Below are 18,083 nucleotides of genomic sequence, written 5' to 3' on the forward strand. Positions count from 1 at the left end.
TGGGAAATGGGTTATGGCCTAAAAATAAACTACTAACTCTGATATTCAAAATAAAATCGAAGGACTCAGTTTACAAAACTGGAGTCCCAGTGCAAAATATGTTATGGAAGCCATCTCTATAATTTTTCAATGCAGTACATATCACAATTGTGAATTATATTACATAAAAAATGCATTTTATGTTGTTTGGGTTACAGTAGTATTGCATAAAAAAGAAGCACAATTTTTCCATATAGTTTTACTTATTTCATCGGAAATTTCAAAAATAGTCCATTAATTTTAAACTTGAACATATTCAAAATTCTTAATGTGACATAAATTAAACTGTTAGCTTCTTTACTAAAAAATTTCATAGCTCACCTATCAATACAGGATGGATTGGATTGGATTGGATTATTCAGTTATAGCAAAGCACACGAGGGCTATCTGCCTAAAGGGAGGGATGCCTTCGTAGAGGACTTCCTAAGGGAAAGTGGCTCGTATACAGGTTACACATGGGAAAAACCGTGAAAGTGCCCCTGCAGCCAGCCCGTTCGTGGGATTCGAACCTCGGACCGAAATACCAGTGTTCAACATCTTTACCACTCTGCCGCTGGTGGGCCCCTATCAATACAGAGTATCAAAATAAGATTTATTTGACATGTAGCACCCTTTCATTCATTAATTTTGCAATGCTAATATGTGCACATTGCAGGTATTTACTATTGCAAAACAGCATAGCATGAATAAAACTTTTTTATATATTGCACCCATCAAGATCTGAATTTTAGATTCTGTTGGTCATAATATCCTCCTGGTGCTGCTGTATTGACACCTAACATCAATAAGGCATGGCTCATTCATGCTTAGGACCATCTTTAATAATGCATCACGTGAGTAGCCCGCTCGCACTATTTTTATGATTACCAAACTGGCCTTTATGAGAAAAAGAGCATCAACATTGTTAACAAATTTTGTAAATACCATAGACATATATACTAGTTATAGACAGAAATTTGAATAATATTTCAGTTTTAATGTTTCAACTGGTAGATGTATAGCTTAAAATTTACACATAACAGTCAATAAAATAATAAGTAATAAATTAATAAAAGAAAGAATAAGTAATAAATTAATATTCAAAATTTTACCAATAAAAGAATAAGTTTATAAATTAGTATTCAGAATTTTATCAATAAAAATAAGTAATAAATTAATATTCAGAATTTTATAACTAATTGAAAAAAATTAATATTTTAGTGTGTAATACAAATAAAAAAGTGCAAGTGATTATATTTGTAAAAATATTTTCATTTATACGGAGATCAAAGATAAAGAAAGCATCAAATATATATATCTGTATCTGTTTAATAACTCAACTAATACAATTTGTAGTAAAAAATGCATATGTACAAGAGATATTCTGTCTAAGAATAATCATATGATTCAAGAAAATGACAATATTTCAAATACTTCTTACTACAAAGCAAATGGAGATACAATTTAGTATAAAACTATATTTTTAAAATAATTTATTTTTCAGACTTTGATGTTTCTGTCACAGTTTCAGAAGTAGAAGCTGGCGCATTTGATAATGAATTTAATGATTCTTCATCATCTTCATCTAAGCCTTCAAGTGCCCTTTCCTCCTCTTCATCAGTTTTCTTATATAAAGCTGGATATCGTGCCATGCATTCATTCATTTCTCTAAACTGTTCCAAACAATCACTTCCTTTAGGATCTGCTGTGCTGTTATGGAAACAAGTTAAAGATTCTCGAAATTCAACACTACATGGACCAACAGCCATATTTCCTAGACAAGGACAAGCCCAATTTATTTCACCATTTGGCAACAGTAAACCTAGAAAAGCAAATATGGAGAAATCAATAAATCTTGAAGAAGGATTACTCAAATAATGCACATAAAATATTTTTTTAAATATTGAAAGAAACTAAATATAAAATAATTTTTAAAAATATTGAAAGAAACTAAATATAAAATATTTATTAATAAAAAGTATATGAAAAGATAAATAATTAAAATTAAATTAAATAAAATGTATGGCCGCACCGACTTGGAGAATTTAGGACCCACGGAGACTGCATTCGGTAAGATATCTAGCGCCAGCCCTCAAATAAGGCTTAAGTATGTGTGGGAATTTATTTATTCAGAACTCTGCCAGATTTATTATCTTTTATTATTCAGAACTTGCACTGCCTTAGGCATGTGCAAGAAATAGACATACGTATAATAAATAACTAAACTAATACAATTCAAGCTTAATTGCCTCAGTGCGTGATAGAAGCAAGATAAAATTTAACGGAACAACTTGTTGTTAGTCGCCAAGCTCATGATGCATAGCCAAATATGTATAGTGAAGGCTAGCTAAATTCGATCATGATAACCCCTAACTTTAAAGTTTTTCAGATATTGCAAAACAAAGGTGAAATTTTCCAATTAATGGATTTTGTAAAGAAACGTGGAGAAGCGGTAATAAATGAAGATGATATAAAAGAAGTTTTTCATTGTGATGACAATGATTCTCAATCATCAATCAATTAATGAATGCAGAAATCTGTAGTATGGTTCTAGATCCAGAAAATACCGCTACTGATAAGTTAAGAAAGTGACAGAGAAGTTACTGAAAACGAGAAAATTTCGATTAACAAGTTAGTCGGAATTCTCAAAACAGCAGTTACAGGACTTAACGATGTAACTGAACAAGAGATTATGTCTGTCTACAGAATTAAAGAGAAAGTATTAACACAAAAAACGAAGCAACTTAAACAACTTACATTGAAAGAAATGTTTAATAAGTTAAACCAATAAATATTAAGCTTTTTTTTTTTTTTTTTTGTGTGTGTGTGTGTGTGTGTGTGTGTAAATTTCGATACCTTTTAGATCATAAATACTTCATTATTTTATATTTTTAATTTTATAATTTCTACCGCCATCTTATTAGATTTAAACTGATGATCTAATATCCGGAAGAATCCCAAATCCGGAATCACCAAAGTCCCGACAAATCTGGATTTCGGACTTTGTACTGTGCACACCTTTCTCAGGTTTGGCCAGTGCTTCATCTATTTAATTAGCTGAAATTGCACTAATATTTAATTTTATTATTAAGAATATGGTGCTAACTATTAATATGTCTTAAAATCTGTGTTTGTAACAACCTAATATATTTCTTCGTCACACAATGTCTAGATCAATACTTCTATTGTTTTTCTTATTTTAAAACTATTTTCCTGGATATATCTGCTCATGGTTTCAACTTCATCCCATTATTTTTCTGAGTGTGAATTACATTTTGACATGTTTGACTGAAGATATTACACTGTCAATGCTTAAAGGAAAAATCAGCAAAACAGTGCCCCATAGCCACCACAACAGCCATGGTGCATTTCAGATGCACTCTCATTACTAATTCCTCAACAAGGATGGATGGTTACCACATAAATTATTACAGTAAAAGTGGATGGGACACTAAAATTTTGCTAATTTCAATAATATTCTTCTTCTTTTTTTTTTTTTCTTTTAATTTTCTCTTTACAACTTACTTTTCTTTTTGTGTGTTTCATGCATATGGGTTTGTAATATATTTAATGCACACAGCACTATTAATAACTTGATAAAATTTATTTTCCCAAAAGAAACACTTTACAGAACTTTTCACAAAAGTACTCATACAGCTCTTCTCAGTATGACAGAGCACAATCAGCAGTTACCCTTCAAACTATTAAGAAAGCTAAATACAACATAGTGCATCTAAAGAGCAAAAGCTCGCATAAATATCCCTCAGTACTTCAAACTCACTTCTGAACTAAATTGAGAACAGATGCTCTCTCCAGTATTATATAGCTTTTCCCCACCCGCTCAGAAATTTCCAGCATCTTCAATTTCTCGAAATTACACTTACATATAGGGCTGGATATAGTTACAGTTATACAGGGATAGAACCAAAATGTTGACAAATGTCTGCCAAGTTTGGCAACTTTAATTGATCTTGCCAAATTTGGCAACAATAATTAGTTGGCAAAATAGTTGGGTGGCTGAAACTCGGCAGGAACTGAAGAAATTCAACCAATCAGAATAAGCCACTGCCAGAGACTGTTTTTGGTGACCAATTTTTATGCCAGCAATTAAAGTTTTGTTTTGGATTTATTTTCCACTCACATTCCACTTTTCGTATCTTCTGATGACATCTTTTTTGCTTTGATTTATAATAATTTTCTAACTTTTGTTTCTATAAAAGGCAATGGAGTGAAAATGGAAAATTCGGCGGCTTCTCACATGAAATGTATAATAAAATTTCTAGCCAGACCTTGCAAAAATGATGAACAGTGTTGTATTGCAAGAATTATTTGCTAAATTAGACATTTCTCTTAATTTTGTAGTCCTGAAAATTACAGAGAGCATTTAATTTTCTATTACAAAGTAAAAAATGCACATGAAAAAGGCTTTCTCAAGTTTTCCTGTGTAGAAGAAACATTGCTTTTTTCTTTGTTTATATTAGGTACCCAAATTTAGCCAACAAAGCCACAAGCTTATATACTTTTTTTCAGAAGGTTCCTAAATACTAACAAATTATAATTTAATTTTTTAACTTTTTCTAAAATGTATTGCATTTTTGTGCGATGTTTGTGTTTCAAGAAATGTAACATATTGAATAAATTGATAGCACAAATCTCAAATATAATATACTGTATTTCTGAAAAGGTTAATATGCAATTTTTTAAATTGTTTTGTGTATCAAATAAAATCTCGAATTCTCTTCCAATTTCAACACATAAGAAATGTACAAAATATATTAGGAAAGTCTTCCAATTTTTACATTTGAATCTCAGTTCATTTAAAGTACTTGATTTACATTTGATTCCCAAAACAATATTTTCGTACAGAAGATTAGGTGCAATACTTTTACAAACATAACATGTGTGAAGGATAATGCATGTAACAAATAGAGTTTTAGAAAAAATGTCAGTAGCTCAACATGAGGAATGTAAAATGTGAAGATCTTTATAATGTTCAAAATTATCAAAAAAAAAAAAAAAAAAAGAGCCCATGAGTGGTAAACTGCTGATAGCTAGGTTTATATCCTAATAAATGTGATTTTGGACACATTTTGCTCAGCTTACCTGGTCTGATGATCTTCATAAAATGGTAAATGAAAATCAAAGTATTTGTACCCAATATTATACTTTATCTGCAAACAAGATTACTGTGGCTGTGGAGACCGACATGCCAGTGAAATTGTTATGTGTCTTGTAGATATTTTACAAACACATCAGCTAGAGTACTCTTATCAAGTAGTATGGGGATAGGTACCATATAACCAAATATGCACATATCAGACATTTGTAAGTATGTAATTCAAAGTTATTAACTTCCAATACAATTAGAATTTATATTTCTGTTATACATACTTATGAATCTTCTGTGAAACATACTTATTTTGCTTAAATCTACTTCCAAAGTACTTTATTTTTATACAACCCATGGTTTAGTAAAATTAATGTTTCTGTCATTCAAGAGCAGATAAAAGTATGTCATTCTTAACTGACAAAAACATGTAAAATTGAAGTAAGGCAAAAATAGCAGCTTAACATAAAATCTTATGTCATTTTTCAGAATTAACTGATATAAGTCCCTCTTCAGAAAACTAAAAAATTCAAGAAATTTTTCATTCCTGGGTTTTTGAAGAACATATATCAGATAACCCTTGAAATTGATAAGAATTAATCAAACTCTGCATCAGTCTAAGGTTTTTTGGTTTATTTTAAAGTCATCACCTGTCAAAATTTTGAATTTTGTGACATCTATGTTTTTGAGAACTTCGTATCGCAGGTGGATTTGTTCAAACAACATTCCAAGTTCTTCCGTTACATAATTGCAATGACTGCATGAAAAATCTACAAATTAAATTTATCAAAAGCTTTAGAAAGTGAAATCCAATGCATTTAGTAAGCTGCTCTTTCTATGTGAGGAAATCAGCTTTTTCATTTCAATTTCTTCAAATACAGCTTTGATATATATATACAAGTAAAATCTATCTAACCTATTCTTAGTATTAGTAATATTAGGTTTGTGCAACATTAAATGAGGTACAAAAAGTCCATTATGATATCTTCAGTGATGGCATGTGTGAAGTTTACATGAGTCCTTTGTTCAATTTGTCTTGCAATTGCAAACTCCATGTTCTTTTTGTTTGCTTATTATTTATTCCAGGTAAAACACATGTCTGGCATGTTATAACCATACTTTATGAAAACTGAATAATGAAATTCCTAATAGTGTCAAGGAAGGTATAGTTATTATGGAGAATATTGGTGTTAACAGAGGTGAAGCTAAACGGACTTTAAGTTCGTTAAAATGTATTTCCACAATAAGGTCTTCTTTGACTCACAAAAAATTTTTGATTTAAAGACAATGTTAAATGTGGAAAACTTTAGCAGAATGTAAAAACTTTTTGAAAATCTCTACTTGGTTCTATCTTGTGTATATCAGGAAATTTGTTTGCTATTTTATATGATTTCCATATTTCTTATTTCATGTTTTTTTATGCACAGTTATATGTTTTCTGCTTTTCTAAAAATTAAAACTTTTAATTATAATTTGGTATTTTAATTTTATAAATTAAAGTATATTCTCTTTGTTAATATTTTAATAGCTCACCACTAGATATTTTAATCAAAAATTTATTTAGGTTGATAAATCACAATTTAATATATGTATATTGCTCCAAACATCAGATTATGTTGCATAATATGAATATTTTTTTATAAATTTTTAAACTCTGTAAATTTTAACTTTTTAATACTATATTTAAAAATATTTTTAGCACATGGATCATATGCATAATCACAAAATATAACCTGAAGTTGAAAATTTCAGTTGTTTGTTTTCTATGTACAAATAAGTTTTTTTTTTTTTTTTTTTTTTTTTTTAATCAATTTAACATTTTACGAGTATTTAGTTAACACATTAAATATAGCATTGGTTCCTAGGAACAAACCTTAAACCAAGCAAAATAGACTTGTTGTTTAACATATTAGATATTAGGAAAACATAACAATAGTGTAAACCATTGTAAAACAATAAGTGAATGTTAATTATGTAATTAAATGTTTACTTATACTCAGATACCACCCATTTGTCTTAAAGCCATTTTTGACTCTTATACAACAATGGTATAATAAACTGAATGATGTTAATTTAGTAAATCTCCTTGGAGATTAACAATTATAAACAGAGTCCTTTTTGTACAGTTATTCCAAATGGAAAAAAATGCAGTTTCCAAACCAGTTTTGATATGAAGAAAAAACGATGATACATCATGTAATGATAACTTCATCCGAAGATTTGAAGCAGACTAAAGGGAAAAACCTTCTATAAAATGGTCAAAAAATTTTCACACTGAGAAAAATTATTACCATCTTCCATAATTAGTATTCATCAGCAGCCAAGTGGATAAGACTAAGGTGCACTGATAGTTTGAACGCTGGCGGACAGGCTAGCTGCATGGGGTATTTCTCATATGTTGCATGAATAGAAGTCATATTCTTTTAAATATACTTCATGAGTCTTCTACCCTCAAGAAGATGCTGTTTTCATGATTTGCAATAATGAATTAAGCAAATAAGAAAACATTCTCATTTACTACCATTGATACAGAACTCACACACGCACACACACACACACACACACACACACACAAAAAAAAAAAAAAAAAAAAAAAAATTATACAATCTCTTATCAACTGACATATTTTTATGCATGCTCTGGTTTAAGACTAGAAAAAATTTATTTATCAAAAATCAACAATTTTAGTTTTTCTTATTTATATTTCTACTGAAAAAATACAGAATTATGAAAACTCACACAATTACATAATCAGAAATGATGGCAAATTAAACGAACATATGTGTAGCAGCAGATGTGTAGGCTACAATATACAATTTGTTGCTCCTTACAAAATAAAAATAAGAGGCATCCAATGGTGGCAGCTGTTGTTGGAATATTTTATTTATACAGAAAAAGAAAATGCATGGTATTTCAAGAAAACTTATACAGAATTCCTGCTAGGGATTAATACATGACATCTGAAATTGTAAACAAATAAAATCAAAATTGCAGATTAAAGACTGTGTAATTTGCTAATATATAATTACAAACTCTGGAGACTAGTTAAGGTGATAAATTATGGAATATTATTCAGAAAAGGTCTAACAAGAAAATAATGTACATAGCAACACAGTGTAAATTACTCCACAGATTCGTCATGAAGAAAAATTACTTAACTGTGCTAATATAGCAGGACTTTAAAAATTACATCTTTATTTTTACATAACACAATGAAATAGAATTATTTATGAGGAGAATAATGCATAAAAAAGTTTCATGTTAATTTCTCAATTATTTTTTTCTTTTGGGAGCTACTGGGTTAGCTGATTATGGGTTACCTGGGTTATGTTGTGAGTTATCAGACATCAGCATTTTAATATATTGATTCTCGGAATAATAATTGTATTTTCTATATTTCAGTAAAAGCTTTTGTTAGCATACTTTTACCTATGGAAAAATACACAAAAGAGAGACTTCTAAAAGTTTTAAAAGTAGTTTAAATAAAAAAAGACATACTCTTAAAATAATTTTCTCTATTGAATTTCACGATGCTTAGAGTACATGAAATAATAAAAACCTAGATATCACCAAGCATTTTCAAATACACAAACAACCAAGAAATTTCACAATACGTCCACCAGCGGCCGAGCGGTAAAGACGCTGAACACTGGTAGTTCGGTCCGAGGTTCAAATCCCGCGAACGGGCTGGCTGCATGGGCGTTTTCGTGGTTTTCCCCATGTGTAACGTGTATACGAGCCAGTTTCCCTTAAAAAGTCCTCCACGAAAGGCATCCCTCCCCTCAGGCAGATAGCCCTAGCATGCTTTGCCATAATTAAATACACACCAACACACCAAATTTCACAATACAGTATTTTTTATCAATTATTATTTTCACCCTTTATTTAAAAGTGTATCAAAAAGTTATTCGGTAATGAGATATGAAACTGAGCAGAATATAAAGTTGTATTTGTTTTCGAAATTGAGATTTACATACTTCACTTATCGCCCTTACAGTAAATTAAATATTAAATCATATCAGCATACCACAAAATAAGCAAAACAAATAAACTACTTCTACCCAAGATGTATGAACAAGTTACCATAAAATTAACAGTGCTTTCTTGTATACCAGTTTTCCACAAAAATTGCATTTGGCGATCGAAAAATAATGCCAAAAGTTCCCAGCGCAACGGTCCTCTCTGATTGGTTGAATTTCTCCATTTCCCGGCGGGTTTTAGCCGCCCGTGCAAAATAGCCATTTATCTCAATGTTAAATGGACTTGCCCTTGTAACATTATCTTTCCGGCACAGCTTTACATTTCTGAGGAATTTCATGTTACATTATCCAAGAGATACTACAATTTCTGTAAAATTATTTACATGTATACAAAATTTGTAATACATGCATACATTTTACATTGCTACTCTAAATCAAAAGTTTCTAAATGGCATGTTGGAAAAACTAGGAAGGAAATTATGCGAGGAGAAGAAATACTAGTTAGCTTTATGCTGACTTTTTATATATGTCTGATTTTGTCACATACTTAGTCAGTCTAGAGGTTTAGCAAATAATAGGGAGGTTTTTTGTCAAACAGCATAGGTTAAAATGAGAAGTGAGATCATAATCAGCATGATTCATAACAAAAGACTGAATGTTGTCCCTCTGCTGCTTGTCTATAGAGGGACCTGCTGATTGGAACAAACTTGAAAGGCCTGATGTAGGCACAGTTGGCAAGTGTTGAAAGTTAATTAGGCTCTGCTTAATACAGTTAATCTCTTTCTATAATGGCTGCCCAAGTGATAACATTAGAAGCTTTTTGATATTTTCCATGCTTTTGTCTAGTGAAAAGTAGAGAAAATAAAAGGAAGATAAACATGTTAAGAAAATGATTCTAGTATCAGGAGTAAAACATTCAAATATTATGTTTCTATTGTTCTTCCAGACGTTCTCCAAAAACTAAGAAATTCACTTTCTGTAAAACGCATCCATTACGTGCTGATATGTTGATACAGTCAAAAGTCGTTAATCCGGACTCGTCGGGACTTCGGCGATTCCGGATTATCGATTTTTCCGGATTATAGATCATCAGTTTAAATCTGGTAAGATGGCATGCAAAAATTACAAAATTAAAAATATGAAACCGTAATTTATGAAATAAAGAACAATTATGATCTAAAGGGTATCAAAATTTACAAAAAGAAAAAACTTAATATTTATTTGTTTACTTTATTAAACATTTCCTTCAATGTAAGTTGCTTCGTTTCATGTGATAATACTTTCTCTTTAATTCTATTAAACAGACATAATTTCTTGTTTAGTTACAAAGTTCCGCTGTTCAAGTCCTATAATTGCTGTGTTGAGAATATCGACTAATTTGTCAATCGAAATGTTTTCGTTTTCAATAACCTCTGGGTCACTTTCTTCACTATCGGAAGCGAATTATAATCACGAGGAACTTGATTTAAATCATATAAAAGACGGAGTACATCGAGATGAAATACTAAACTTAGTACGGAATTATAATCCAAATAAAATAAAAACATCTGCTCTGAAGATAAGGATAGTGTTGACAGATCAACTTCCAATCCGCGGCGTGAAATTGATAAACAGATTTCGGATTTCAAAACATTCGCTTTGTAGATACAAATTACATATTAGTAAATATATATTGGAAATTCTATTTGACATAATCTTTCTAATCTATCATAATCTAATAATGACGTTTCTGCCCCCCCCCCCCCTCTGCAGCAAAGCAGCGTGAAATTGATAAACAGATTTCGGATTTCAAAACATACTTTCGCTTTGTAGTAAATATATATCGGAAATTCTATTTGACATAATCGAAAGTTCAAGCTTACTTTTATAAAATTGCTCTAACAGTCTGCAAAAAATAATAAGCCGGATCCAATTCGAAGATTAAGGAACAACGCAATCTGCAACATTAACTGAATTAGATAACTTTAGCTTAGCGTATAACTCCGTTACACATTAAACGCGCATGCGCACAAACATATTCGCAGCCGTAAGGGTCTTACGCGCTCTCGTAAACGCCTGTGCGCATGCGTGAACGCGACGCATGCGCAGAAAGTTTGTAGCTTTGAGGTCCGGATTATAGATCATTCCGGATTATGGGTGTCCGAATTAACAACTTTTGACTGTACCATGGAGGCATTTTTTATTTTGTCACATATTTCTCGAATCTTCTAGAATCGTGGGTCTATAAATCTTGCCTTCAAATCCTTCTAAACTTTCCATGCAGCAATGTCAAAAATACTAAAGAAAAATTATCCCAACCAATTCTGTAACAGCAAAAAGCCAAAAATATTTTGAAGAGAGGAAAAAAAAAAAAAAGGGGGGGGGGGAAGGAAAAAGTGTAAAATTAATTTTACAGAAAAAACTGATGCATATTCTGAGAATTTTGAATAATTTAAGACAATTACATGGGAAAAACGCTTACTATGAAAAAATTAAAAAGAAGACATTTTAACTAATTACATAGCTAATTTTGATTTTACTAAGAGCTGTTTCGTAAATTATGCTTTATAGCTACATACCTTGTTTATTTTTCAGATTTAAAATATTGTAAAATAAGTTGCCAAAATGAAACTTTATAACATGACAGCAAAAAATAAAAATTTTTTATTTTAATGTTATTTTTTAAATAGAATTCTAATATATTACTACTATTTTAATGAAATTTATCAATGTTATGATAAATTTTATGTCAAATCATTATTAAATGTTATCAAAAATTTTATGTCATGTCATTTTATAATCAATGTTATGTCAAATAAGAACAATTATGAACAATGTTATGATGCTTAAAAAAAAATCGCCGAAAAATTCTCAGATCTCAGAATTAAAAATTTTCTATAGAAACTTATCTTAAAAATCGCCAAATTGTTGACAAGTTGTCAAATTTAGAACTATTTAATAAAAGTATTCACAACCCCAAAAGCGAAAATTTGTTTAAGAGCTCTTTATTAGAAAAAAATGAATTTTGAAATGCTTATGTTTCACTTCTTGCTTAGAAACTCGAGTATCCCATCATCAGACATCGAAACAAATTATAACCCATGAACCCATTCAAAAGATAACCATATATGTCAATGAATCGGCAAAAATATTCCTCCAAAATGCTAATTCACATTCAAAATGGCAGTTGTAAAAACAGACAGAAATTTCAGATGATTAAAATTAACGACTTCTACTGATTTTGGCCAATATTAAGGACTTTTAAGGACCAAAAACCGATTTATAAAAATGTAAGGACCGTACGAACCCTGTTTCCAGCTTTCAATATGCGGAACCCAGTCTTTTCAACGCCAACTGATAATTGTCAGGTAAAGGATGGTGTATTTCTTTTGAAACCATATAAACTATGTATAGTCCATCACATTTTATATATACAGATTACTGAAAATTTTTTGTTATAGCTTGTTTAAACACATCTTTATGCTTTTGCTCTATAGCATCCCTAACACCTATAACTTCTAAATCTCATAAATTTGAAATTCTTGTATTGGTTGCAAGTAGTGAAGTTGCAGCCAGGCCCGCGCCAAGCCTAATCGGCGCCATCGTGCAAATGTCTAGCGAGCGCCTTTATGTAGTGACAATATTAAAGGGACATTACATATGGTTAACACTTAAAATGAAGCATTATTAACATAACCAGGGTTCGTACACATTTCCTTACATGAAAATTAAGGACTTTTAAGTACCATCAAAGAAAAAATTAAGGACCTATCAGCAAACAAACAAACAAACAAACAAACAAACAAAAAAAAAAAAAACACGAATAGAATAAAGCAATTATCCATTTAAGAAATTAACAGAAGTGTGTATTATGCACTATTATTAAATTCAATTTAATACTTAAGATAAAACAATTTTGAAAATTAAACTAACTCCCTACAAGTTATGAAGTAGATAACATTAAATTAAGAACATAATTTCTTGAAAAACTTGTACAGTCAAAAGTCGTTAATTCGGACACCCATAATCCGGAATGATCTATAATCTGGACCTCAAAGCTACAAACTTTCTGCGCATGCGCACAGGCGTTTACGAGAGCGCGTAAGACCCTTACGGCTGCGAATATGTTTGTGCGCATGCGCGTTTAATGTGTAACGGAGTTATACGCTAAGCTAAAGTTATCTAATTCAGTTAATGTTGCAGATTGCGTTGTTCCTTAATCTTCGAATTGGATCCGGCTTATTATTTTTTGCAGACTGTTAGAGCAATTTTATAAAAGTAAGCTTGAACTTTCGATTATGTCAAATAGAATTTCCGATATATATTTACTACAAAGCGAAAGTATGTTTTGAAATCCGAAATCTGTTTATCAATTTCACGCTGCTCTGCCGCAGAGGGGGGGGGGCAGAAACGTCATTATTAGATTATGATAGATTAGAAAGATTATGTCAAATAGAATTTCCAATATATATTTACTAATATGTAATTTGTATCTACAAAGCGAATGTTTTGAAATCCGAAATCTGTTTATCAATTTCACGCCGCGGATTGGAAGTTGATCTGTCAACACTATCCTTATCTTCAGAGCAGATGTTTTTATTTTATTTGGATTATAATTCCGTACTAAGTTTAGTATTTCATCTCGATGTACTCCGTCTTTTATATGATTTAAATCAAGTTCCTCGTCATTATAATTCGCTTCCGATAGTGAAGAAAGTGACCCAGAGGTCATTGAAAACGAAAACATTTCGATTGACAAATTAGTCGATATTCTCAACACAGCAATTATAGGACTTAAACAGCGGAACTTTGTAACTAAACAAGAAATTATGTCTGTTTAATAGAATTAAACAGAAAGTATTATCACATGAAACGAAGCAACTTACATTGAAGGAAATGTTTAATAAAGTAAACAAATAAATATTAAGTTTTTTCTTTTTGTAAATTTTGATACCCTTTAGATCATAATTGTTCTTTATTTCATAAATTACGGTTTCATATTTTTAATTTTGTAATTTTTGCATGCCATCTTACCAGATTTAAACTGATGATCTATAATCCGGAATCGCCGAAGTCCCGACGAGTCCGGATTAACGACTTTTGACTGTATAAGTATATTTCACACTAATAACAGCCACAGATATTTTAGAGATTTACATGATTATTATTTAACTTATTTGATATTTATTTAAACACAGTCAACTACTATTATAATTGCAATTTAAGAATATTTTGCAGATTAAAATAACAGATTTGTAAACATACAATTTATTTCTTTGGTTTTTTTTGAAAGATACTAGAATAATAAACTATGGAATAAAAGATACAAAACATTTATGCTTTTTTAAAATCTGAAATTTTTTCAGATATTTTAACATCTAATTTATTTATGTCTATTTCCTTTTCTTTAACTATTCTTCTAAGTTTATTTGTTTTGATAAACAAAACAATGTTCCTGCTGGTCTCGGCTTCATCTGCTAAAAGCATCTTATCGAAGCTGCTGCTGATCTTATTTCTTTATTAATTTCGATATTAAGAATACCTCCAGAAAATTTTATGTAATCAAATACTGTGCGTTGAGAAATGTATGATGAGTCACTTAAATTTTCAATTTCAACTGCTTTATTTTCAGAGAAGCCCCTTTTCACAAAGGCCTGTCCAAGTGACAAGATAAGAATCATTTTCACTATTTTCCATACTTTAGAATAGTGAAAATCATGAAAATAAGAAGTGAGAAATGTGTCAAGAGAAAGATTTTGAGAATCAAAAGAAGAAAATTCATGTAAATTTGTCTTAACTACTTTGTCTAGAATCTCTCCAAACTGCAGCAGAATTTCATACAATTATCTTGTAAAACACGTTTATTCCGCGTTTATACGGTTAGAACTATTTTCATTTTGTTCTGGGCTTTTTCTGGACTTTTAGCCATCAACTGTGGGTCTATACAAGATGCATTTTGAATAAGAGAATAAATTATTGGACATTTAGCCATTAAGTGTTGTACCATTGTTAAGACACATTGTTGACCTTCTTGTTTCAATGCAAAACTTGCAGTTTGTGAAATGTCCTTCTTGCGCATTTATCATTCATTAACTGCTCAGCAATGAATACCAAATAAACTTTACTTTTATCATTATAACAATTTGGATCATTAAAATTAAATTTATAAAGATTTTCTGCTTTAGTTATTTTTGAATATTTTGGTTTCAAAATTTTAAAGTGCTAAAAGCAATCATTTACAAGTTTTAAGATATCTTCAGCAAAAAAGGGAATAAGTGGTTTATCACTTTGATAATATTCAAGAAAAGGCAATAATATTTTCGACAGAGAGAGAAAAAAAATTAATTTTATAAGAAATGTTTTATCTTTAGTTGCCTCCAAAATATTTGAGAAGGATTTCGATGAGTTTTTTTTAAACTTCCCCAATTCAACTTTTTTAATGTACAGTAGCAAGTCATCCCATATTTCAATAGCTCTTTCAACTGCTGGGACATTTTGCAACCATCAGTAATAGCAGAACTTCACAGCAGAAAATTTTAATTAAAACATTATTTCTTTATCTATCAGATGATGGAGCAAAGATAAAAATTCTGCAATAATTGGTTTTATTGTTAAACAAAAATGTATGAATTTTTCTTACGCATTATATTTTAACACTTAAAAAATGTACTATATCAATAAAAAATTGTGACATCGCGAAATATTCTAGGCAAGCATTCCTGCAGATTCCGTTACATCGCTAAAATTGCCATAAGAATGCTATATTTGCAATACCATGAACGTTTTCTCCGTGTAGCGACCTTTCCGCTTATCGGTCATTTTCTTTTAATTTATTAATCTTCCGTTTCTTTTATTTTTTCCTTATCATTTCAACACTGACTTTTTATTTAGGATTTAGCTTTTATTTTAATTTATAGTTATAAATAGGTGAAATTAGCTTAATGACAAAAGATAATTTCAATCATTATCACAATGAAATTTTATATCGACCAACTATTTGGATAACTGATGCGATATTAAAATTCAATAACATTCTTCTGAAAGCAGTATTCCTTTTATAAAAATACTTAATAAAATTCTAGTATACGGTACAGCCTTGGTGCAATTTTGAAAATTATCGCCAACACCAAAATGACCCGTTTAACTACTCATCATATATGTCCCGTTTACTGCTCATCATAAAGTTTCCAAAAGTAGCCAAATCCCTTATGCAACGGATACCTTGTGCATAGGATTAAACCAAATACTTAATTGTCTATTGAAGCTTCAAAACTTATTTCCGAACTTCACTTTTTTTCGGCTAGCGTTACCGAATTTGCCCTTGGCGACCTAAAATCGAAATGGAGCCAATAGATTTCCCGCGAAATCGATAACAGACCCTCTGCAGAAATAAACTCATAATCCCGATATCCCATACATATATGTGCAAAAGAGAATAAACTCCGTAGAAGGTGATCAAAATTTAATTTATGGCTTATTTCAAACAAACACAGAAATTAAGGTAAGCAAAACCGTGTAAAAACAAATTGAAATGATAAAACGAAACTTAGCTTTCATGTGAATTTTCAGCGCTGACTCTCCAATTCTAGAAATTTCAATTTGTTTCAGACAAAGAAAACATTTAGCTTTATAAGGATTGTCATCCATCAATATCTAGTCTTTGTAGTCAGCTTAATGAAGCCACAGTTTATTGAAAATGCACTTTCCAGGCATCTCGTTCCTATTGGCGTCGGAGGGGTTGTGACCTTCAAGGTTGGGATTGTTCTAATTTCGGCAAATATTTTCAGAATCCCCCTCTTTTTTTCCCTCGAGCACCTTCATCATCACTTTTGACTCTTAAAGAACTTCCGGCTTCCCACTTTCATCACAATCTGCATAAATTTATGGATAACATCTGTTTCGAAAGATTGGGTGAATAGCCAATCAGATACCGGATACTTTCGTCCTAGGGTAGCTAATTTTTTTTTTATCGTTTGCAATGCAAATCCGCCAACAGATTGGTTACGAGCCGTCTAATTTTAATTCCATATTCATGAGAAATCGCATTTCGCACTTATAATGGCAATCATTAGAAATGATAAGAAATGTCAAATGAGCAAAATTAAGGACTTTTAAGGACCAAAAATCATTTTTGAAAAATTTAAGGACTTTTAAGGATCGTACGAACCCTGATAACAATATGAAAAACCACAAAAATCACAGAGAAGACATGGATGTTTGTAAATGTATAGTGTCTGTGCGGCATGAGGGTATTTCTAAATATGCGAGGGCATGAGGGTATTTCTAAATATGTGAAAGGCTGGTGGTAAGGGAAGAGAAGACGCTCGGAACCACCACTCTAGGATGCTCTCCATCAAAATTGTGGCCGAAGCTGAGTTAAATCGCACTGTTACCTGTAAGGTGCTCAAGGCTGTTACCAACGACAGGCGTATCTTGCACTCCTTGCCACGAGGAATTTCGTGGGCTTGAGCTGACTATAGGTCAGATAAGTGAGCATTAATCAACAACAACAACATGTTATAAAAAGTAACACTGCAAGCGAAGCAAAATTAATATGCTAAAAGCATCGAATACCAACTATGTTGCTGAACACTATTTATTATCTTAAAATTAAAAAAAAAAAGTAATATACATATCTAATAAGTGTGCACTAAATAAATTGCTGTATGCAGCGTAGTTTACTACAATGTTCAAACTGTGATTACAACAGGGCATGAAAAATGCTGTAGGGATATATTAAAAATTCTTTTCTGCAGACCGCTATGTTGTTGGCTATGATTCTAATAATATTTTGTGCATCTCCAAGTCAGATAATGGTGGTTCAGTGAGTTCACTAATTTTAACACTTTTACATTTTTAACAATATTTTAATTACTATATACAGAGCGTATTCTTAGGCCGCCGCCTTCGACATGAACAAACTTTATTTTCTTACAACTAAGCGAGCAACAGCGCCCTCTAGCCTTTTTCTTCAAATTACACAACACTCCCCACCTGAA

General features: G+C 30.9%; 1 protein-coding gene across 2 annotated transcripts in view; it reads right to left on the bottom strand.

Annotated features, from left to right (window-relative positions):
* Positions 1-1,326: 1,326 nt before the first annotated feature.
* Positions 1,327-18,083, bottom strand: part of LOC118199262 (mitochondrial intermembrane space import and assembly protein 40-B-like) — a 56,881-nt gene continuing 40,124 nt past the window's right edge. For both annotated transcript variants that reach the window (XM_085813372.1, XM_085813373.1), the window contains one exon: positions 1,327-1,840. In XM_085813372.1, coding sequence (XP_085669498.1) covers positions 1,512-1,840 — 329 coding nt within the window. In that variant the 3' untranslated portion in view covers positions 1,327-1,511. The remainder of the gene's footprint in view (positions 1,841-18,083) is intronic.

This window comes from Stegodyphus dumicola, chromosome 3 (genome assembly GCF_044657685.1).
Source record: "Stegodyphus dumicola isolate Sdum_Otavi_A_Nest chromosome 3, ASM4465768v1".
NCBI lineage: Eukaryota > Metazoa > Arthropoda > Arachnida > Araneae > Eresidae > Stegodyphus > Stegodyphus dumicola.